At 49.1% G+C, this 7,887-nt stretch overlaps 1 protein-coding gene across 1 annotated transcript in view; it reads right to left on the reverse strand.

The window, feature by feature from the left end:
- Positions 1 to 7,859, reverse strand: part of LOC308505746 (uncharacterized protein) — a gene marked incomplete at its 5' end in the record, with an annotated part of 38,040 nt that extends 30,181 nt beyond the window's left edge. Inside the window, 3 exons of the mRNA XM_081068426.1 lie at positions 3,148 to 3,335; positions 7,384 to 7,557; positions 7,689 to 7,859. Of these exons, the coding sequence (XP_080924552.1) occupies positions 3,148 to 3,335; positions 7,384 to 7,557; positions 7,689 to 7,859 (533 nt within the window). The remainder of the gene's footprint in view (positions 1 to 3,147; positions 3,336 to 7,383; positions 7,558 to 7,688) is intronic.
- Between the last annotated feature and the right edge of the window lie 28 nt (positions 7,860 to 7,887).

The following is a 7,887-nucleotide window of genomic DNA, read 5'->3' on the forward strand; positions in this document are numbered from 1 at the left end:
AGTGCGTTTAGTGGCAGGATGATCCTGACACTAAAGTTCCACAGGGAAGAGTCTTTCGCGACGATTTCATATAAGTGACTGTTTATTTTCGTAGGGACGTTTGTTAATTCTGGGCACAGGCTGAGAAATAACACGTGGACTAATCAGAAACCCAGTGCTGGGGAAAACACATAAAAACATACTTTTATAATAAAATAACCCCACATCTAAAAACATTACACAGTCCAACTGCTGAAAATCAAACACAGAAAGAAAAACTGTCCAGAGGGAAAAGGCATGTTATCAACAAAGAAGCAGTATTAAGTTGTCTATATATGTCTCTGTCAGTACAACTTTGTGAAAACCTCAGCCAAATCAGGGACCTGAGTCTTCTTCAGTCACACAAAGGTCCCGTGAAGGTGGAGAGGGCATTTTAACTCCCTTCTCTCAGACCCTCTCAATGAAACAACAAGGAGTCCGGGAAGCTGGAAGCTTGTTCCCAGCCTCTCTGCCGGAGCTCAGACAGCGTCTGCTTGTCTGTGCAGGTCACAGAGGTACAGTTAAGTCCTGCATTGTCTTTGTCCCCATGTGGACCCCAGCTTCCGAAGACAGGGATCACATCATGCGGGAGTCCTTTGCTGTAGTTGGGATTTGATTGCTCTGAGACAGTCACTTTCTGTCTTCAAAGAATCTGATATTCACTGACATCAAACAAGTCTACTGTCCCTTACTTACTCTTTCTCCTGTGCCTCTAAAAGCCAGTGACATTTCACGAGTGCCTGCCCTCTGGCTGTTTCTTGTCTCAAATAACCACAAGAAAAAGTTGAGCAGCTGCTCTGCTAAATGATGACGTTTTTATCAACAGTCCACTTACACTAAGAACAGCTGGCTGGAGAGTGACCCAACTCCAGAGTCTCCTGGCCAGGACCAATCCTGGCGATGACTTTCTTAGCGAGGACTCCCTGGAACAGAGCTGAGACAGGTCTGGGTGATGCAAGTCATGGAGAGCGTGAAGCTATGGTCTGAATGTTGTACCCCCCCAAAATTCCTGTGTGGAAACCTCATTCCCAATGTGACAGTAATTGAAGGCGAGACATTTGGGAGGTGATGAGGTCATGCGAGTGGCACCCTTGTGAATGTGATTAGGGTCTTTATCAAAGAGACCCCAGAGAGCTCTCTTGCCCCTTCCGCCATGTAATGTCATGAGGAGAAAACAACCGTCCACGATCCAGGAATCAGGCACTGAACCTGCCAGTGCCTTGACCTTGGACGTCCAGCCTCCATAGGTGTGAGAAATAAATGTCTGTTGCTTATTGCATTCTGTTACAGCAGCCCAAAGGGACAAAGACTATAGGTAGTGGACGGAGGCAAGCAGTGTCTTGCCCTTACATATGGGGGAGCTTGGAGCATAAGCCATATTGCAGAGTTGCTCCTTAAGGGCCAGGACCAGCATTTTGTATCCCCATGTCTTAGTCCCCTCGGGCTGCTACAACAGAATGCCCTAAACAACAAACATGTATTTCTCACAGTCTGGAGGCTGGAAGTCCAAGGTCAAGGTGCCAGCAGGTTCAGTGTCTGGTGAACCCTCTTCCTGGTTTATGGACAGCCGCTTTCTTGCTGTGTCCTTACATTATGGATGCAGCGATCTGTGTCTCCCCCTCTTTTCATAAGGGCACTAATCCCATCATGGGGCCCCACACTCATGACCTCATCTTACCCTAATCACCTCCCAAAGACTCCACCTGCAAATCCCATCACACTGAGATTAGGGTTCCCACATGTGAATGTGGGGGCACATTCACCCCACAGCAGTCAGCTGCCAGCTGCGGGCTTCCCAGTCCCTCTCCCCATGTGCAAGCACAGCATGGCGGGCACGTCTCTAGCTGAGGTGCTTCCTGAGAGGAGGGCACCTGTGGTTGTAGGTGGATTTGTGTCACAGCAGTGGGGGTGGGTTCTCTGACCCACCGAAGGGAGCGGGGTAGGGCAACAGAACCAACCTCCGGGGGTGGGTGGGTGCACTGATGACTGGGAGCAGCTCATGTGCCCATCCTGATACCTGGTGTTGGGATGGGCCCCACCAGCCACATGGCCTCTAGTGGGAAGGATGGTTCTACGTGGAAATCAGGTCCCTGTGGTCAGAGGGAGGATATCTGCAGAACAAACAGCAGCCAGCACTACCACAGGCTATGGGTGCCAACAAATGTCGGGTAGTGTGTTGGACATGACACATGGAGACAGTACTTGCCCCACTGCCTCCAGGCCATCGATGAGCTCCTGTGACAGGTGGTTTTCCATCCTGGCCTGACAAAATGCTCGTCACCTGGCTCCTTTGGCCTTCTAAGTTCTAGTGGGTGGCCTTGATGTTACATACGTATGTGTGACATAAAATAGCTACGTATTTTGTCCCATGTATGTATCACTGAATGAGTATGTGTGTGTATAAATACACACTCGTGCACATCCACGAAGCACAGGACTGGCCGAGGCACCCATCTGGACACGACCCCTCTGGGAATGAGACATTCCTTCAAGATGGGGGACACGCATTAAACAGCCCCTGGGTATGTGCTGTTCACTGACATCAGAAGCTAGCAGTGGTCACAGGAGTGGCCTTTCCCATAATCCCTCGGGGGGATTTGTGCTCCTATTCCCTGTCACTTCCAGGCTGTGGGTCTTGAAGCCCTATTGCCCAAAGGAGGTTGTGCCCACAGGGCACACAGGAGGAGTCCCGCTGAGCGTCAGGGAGCAGATGCTATGGGGACACATGGACCCTCCACCAGCCTGTGCTCCTGGCACTGAGTGGCACTGCCGAGGGCACCCAGCTGCCCTCCCAGGGGGCGCTCTCAGCTGGCAGAGCTGTTTTCCCTGGGGGCAATTCCCTTCCCTCGGGGCCGACCACAGCTGATGTCTGCACCATATCAGGCCCTCCTGCCTCCTGCATCATATCCTGTAGGCCACATTCGTGCCTCCCTTCCTTCCTCCCCCACAGGCTTTTCCTGAAGGACTCGTCCTCCATCATGTGCCTCCAAACCGCTGTCCTCAACACTGCTTCGAGGGCAGCTGAGCTGAGACTCTTCCCAGTCTGCCCAGTTCAGGCTGAGCTTCCAAGAGCCAGACTCTGCGTCCAGAGCTGCTGGCAGCTGTTTTGCGCCCTCCATGGGGCCCTACCCATGGACATAGCCAGCACTGGGGGATGGACACAGTGTCACCAAGTCCTGAGGCTGTTGCTTATAAACCTTGGATTCCGGCAAAAGATTGTCCTCCAACACAGTCTTTTTGGTTTTGCTGAAACCATCTTGATAGCGATTGGGAGGCCGCAGAGCAATGGGGACCTTCCAGGTGCACAGTGGCTGGTGCTTGGAGAAGGGGGAGGAGCTACAGCATACTGACCCTACTGAATTATCACACACACAGAGAATTTGTTGGATCCGGTAGTGTATTTTACTTCATTGGATTTATATTCTTATTTTTTAAATGGATGACCCACACAAAGTAATGTGAATGCTCTTAATGAAACATGTTAACACCAAAATGTATTATAAAATGAACTATTCCAGATAACAAAGAGTTGAACACATAAGGAAAGGAGGATGCGATTACTCCTGCTTTTGAATATGCCGAAAATCAGCCAACACCACCTTATGCCAACAGAATGACTTGTAAAAACCCTAGGATCCAACATTGATTGAAAATCATGAGAGTGTAGCTGCCTACAGACAAGCACCAAGGAGAAACGCAACATTTTTCTTACCTTGATGGGCAGACACGTTCCACACTCTAAGCCACTGAACAGCTGACTGGATTCAGTCTAAATGTAAGAAACCCACTTTGCTTTTTCTAACCAGCACCAGGAGTCTGTCTACAGCCACCTTGCAGTTCAAGACGGCAGCTCCCCAGAGGCTGCTAGCGGACACCGCTGCTGACGCCACCAGCACTGCCAAGAAGCAAACATCATAACTAATGCATGGGGCTACTGACAACCTGCCGTCTCCGCAGCGCCGAAAGTCCTGCTGTCGCAGGGACTGAACTAGAATCACACGGGAGAGAGAAGCCAAACATGTTCATCCATCCCATCCTAAAAATCAGACTCGACTGTGGGTCTTTAGAAAGTTCTGTTGTGGGGAACTGAAAGGGAGTTAGGCGAGGGCCGCTGACTGCCCGAGGACGACTCGCTCTGCAGGTTAATTAACTCAGCTTCTTTCTAGTTTGCTCGTGCCGATTTTCACAAGAGTTTGGTTTATGACTGAACATTCAGGCGGCTGTCTCTTGGGAACAATGAAAAAAATGGGGGCTTAAACTGGTTGGAAAAAAGACTTAAAGATATTAGGTGTGGGTTGTGTCCCACATGTTACATCATCTCATTCCATAGAACGATTATTAGTCTTATTAGCTTCTCTTTCCACGTGAAGAAACCAAAAATGGGGGCCTATGAAGGGTGCCAAACCTTTGAGAATTATTTCCTCTTCAAAGTATCGTCCATTCCTTGAGTTACAATGAGTTCCTCAAATCTGCAGTGTTCGAGTTGTGTCTGGTCGGGAAGACAGAAGCACTTCGGGTATTGAAAGCAGAGGGAACTTGATTCAAGGAATTAATGGTAAAAGTGTTGGGAGGGGTCGTGATGCAGGCATTGAGTTGAATTGTAGGACATCCAGCTGGTGTCACAGAGAGTTGTTTGGTGGGAAAACCCCCCCACATCTGGTGTCAGAAGTGAAGTGTTCCGTGTAACTAGTAAAGCAGACACACAGGAGGGAAACACTGGTTTTTCTGACTCAGACCCAAATGCACTTTTGTGGAAGGACAGGTAGGAGCTGGACGAGGACAGCCCACGGAGAAACCTTATGTCAAACAGACTGGTGTCCATAGACATGGTACAGGGTGACATGCGAGAAGAGCCCACTGAAGTCATCTGTCCAAGGAGGGCAAAAGGAGCGTTTTCAGTTAAACTTTTCCTGGCATGAGAGCTTTTCACTTTATTGTTTACTTCCTGATTATAAAAACTTACCAACTGTTCACAATTAGAACCTTTTCCCTCTCCTCCCAGAGCAGCCATTAAGTACACATCCTGGGATAGGCCCTATGTGACTGACGCGCTGCAGTGCAGAGCTGATCAGACAGGGTCCTTGGTCTTGGGCGTCATGAGAACAGCGACGCAGCCTCTCTGGGGTGAGTCATCCTTATAAATGTGTGTTTGCAGGTAGGAAGATACTCGTTTTATTTAGCAGCCTGTCGGCTCGATTTATAACTTCTAAATATCTAAGCACGTGGTAGACATTTAACCAGTGCCCTAAAGTAGGAGGTGGAGGCCTGCTTTTTAGCCAACCATCTCCCTTAGTTAGTTTCTCAGTATGACTCTTCTTCTCCGCTGAGGGCTTACCTCTTGGGTTGTCACTTAAAATACCCAAATCAGTTTTTTGTGAATGGCTTGCCAGTCTCTTTGTTATTAATTTGTGATTCCTTGTACATTCAGATCTGGGTCCTTTGTGAGATATATATGAGTACATATGCATGTGTGCACGCACACAGAAACACACACACACACACACACACACACATCAGACATCACATCCCAATGTGGGGCTTTCCTTTGTATTCTCTTGATGGTGTCTGTTGATGAGTGAGAGTTCTTAATTTTGAAGTTACCAAATTCATTCCCTTTATTCTTAGCGACTTTTGTGTCGTCTTTAAGAAATGCTTACCTAGTATAAGCTCATAAAGGTTTTTTTTCCTGTTTTCTCTTAAAAGCTGTGTTGCTTTCCCTTTTCCATTTGGAGCATTACATCCCAGTCCATCTGCCACTGAGTTGGTGCGTCGTAGAGGTCATGATTACTTTTGTCTTCCAAATGGATAGTCATTGACTCAGCTCCATTTCTCAAAAAGGGCATCCTTTCTCCCCCTGATCTGCTATATCTCCTCTGTTGTGGACAAGTGCCTATATATATATATATATATATATATATATATATATATATATATATATATATATGTGGGTCTCTTCCCATTGGCCTATTTGTCTCTCTTTCGGCCAAAACCATACTTTCTCAGATACCAGAGGTTTGTACTTAAATACTATAAGTTTTATAGGTTTGGATATCTGATAGTATGAGTCCTCCAACTTTCTTCTTCAAGATTGCCTCTGCTATTCTTGGTCCTTTGCATTTCTGTATAAATTTTGAATTGCCTTGTCACTTTCCATGAAAAGTGTGCAGACATCTTGTTTGGGATAGCACTGAACCACAGGTCAAGTCAGCAACCACTGACAGCATAACAATTCTCAGTCTTCCAATTATGAACATGGTATAGTCTTCCATTTATGTTGTCCTTTAAATTTTTCTCTCAATTACTTTTATAGTTTTCAGTGTAGGAATTGCAGTTTTCATTACATAGTCCATCATTATGTTGTATACCTGAAACAAATGTCATGTTATATTTCGATTATATGTCCATTTTTTTAAAGTGCTTTAATTTTCAAGGAGCGTAATGCCACTGTGGTCAGAGACAGTGCCCAGAATTATTTTGATCCTTTGAAATTTGTTGAGGCTTGCGTTGTGACCCAGAACATAATGAGTCTTGGTAAATTTCTTACATCTTTCGGTTCTACTATTGTTATTGACTGTATGTCCTGCCTCTAGGAGAAGAAGGCATCTCAGTTTCTGAGGTCCAGACTAGGAAGAGATGCACATCACGTCGTTTCTGTTCTATTGACCCATATATACTCAGGCGTCCACACGGCTAGGCCTAATGCAAAGGGAATGGGAGCTGAATTATTGAACAGGGTCCTCCCTCTGCAGATTGCAGGCTGTCCCACCACAGTCTTCCACTAAGCAACTCCAGTTGGGGGGGTGGGGAGCCTCTCTCCATAGCGGTAGTAGAAAAACCCCAGAGAAAATCCTATTGGCCAGATTTGGGTCAGTTTTCTATGTCTAATTGATCACTATGGCAAAAGGAACGGAATCGACTTGTGGGGTCCAGCCTGATTACCATAGATCCTCTGGAGAGGTGAGGAAGCCAGGCACTGTCCCCAACTTTTATCCCTCCGGGATGGAGGGCTGCTAGAGCACGTGAGCGCCCCAAACCTTCTGGGCCGTCCCCACTCCTCCCCCGAGCACGCTACTCAGAGCCAGTGAGCTCCTTCGGGTGCTGGCGGAGCCGCAGGCCCGTGCCTGCCCCAGGGAATATCTGCAGACTTGGGAGGAGGCTGCTTTTACACTACGCGGGGTGGACGCCTGCACTGGGAGCCCAGGATGGCGGAATCCCGAGTGTTCTTTGTCTGACGGAGAGTAAGGAGGTGTTTGGCTGATGTGGGTAGTTTACGGAGGGAGGGTAGCAAGTTTCTCTGTCCCTCAAATGCACCAGAAAACGGTTTCCTAAAGGGAAGTTAGAGCAAGATATCAGAAGTGAGGGGACTTGAAAGAACCAGTCCTCCACTCGGAATGGGACATCGAGGTCTGGCACGGCCGGCAAGTGACGGGGCGCGCAGCCGGGCCCAGCGCTCCCGGGGCCTGGGGGTCGTGTCCTCCAGAGACCCGAAGTCACGCCGCCGTGCGCCACAGCCGCCAGACGCCCCAGGTTCCCGTGGCCCTGCAGCAGGAAAAGAATGGAAGCGCATCTGGGACGCAGGATAGGGCCTCAGAACTTTTTGTTATTAATCGATAAAATGTCCCTTTAAAATAGTAGGTGGAAGAGGCAGAGCGAGCCGCGTACAAAGGGACCTTCTGCTGGCAGGGCCCCCCGGCTGTAACCTGGGGTCCGGAGGTCGCGTCCCGGGCCGGGTCCCTCCCCAGCGCACCCCCCACGCGCACCGCAGCCCCGGCGCGGCGCACAGAGCGCAGGCCCCTCCCGCACCGGCGGCGCGCAGGCTCACGGGGCCGGGGCGGGGCCATGTGGGGCGGGGCCCCTGGTGACGCGAGG

The sequence above is a fragment of the Rhinolophus hipposideros genome, assembly GCF_964194185.1.
Source record: "Rhinolophus hipposideros genome assembly, chromosome: 12".
NCBI classification, from domain to species: domain Eukaryota; kingdom Metazoa; phylum Chordata; class Mammalia; order Chiroptera; family Rhinolophidae; genus Rhinolophus; species Rhinolophus hipposideros.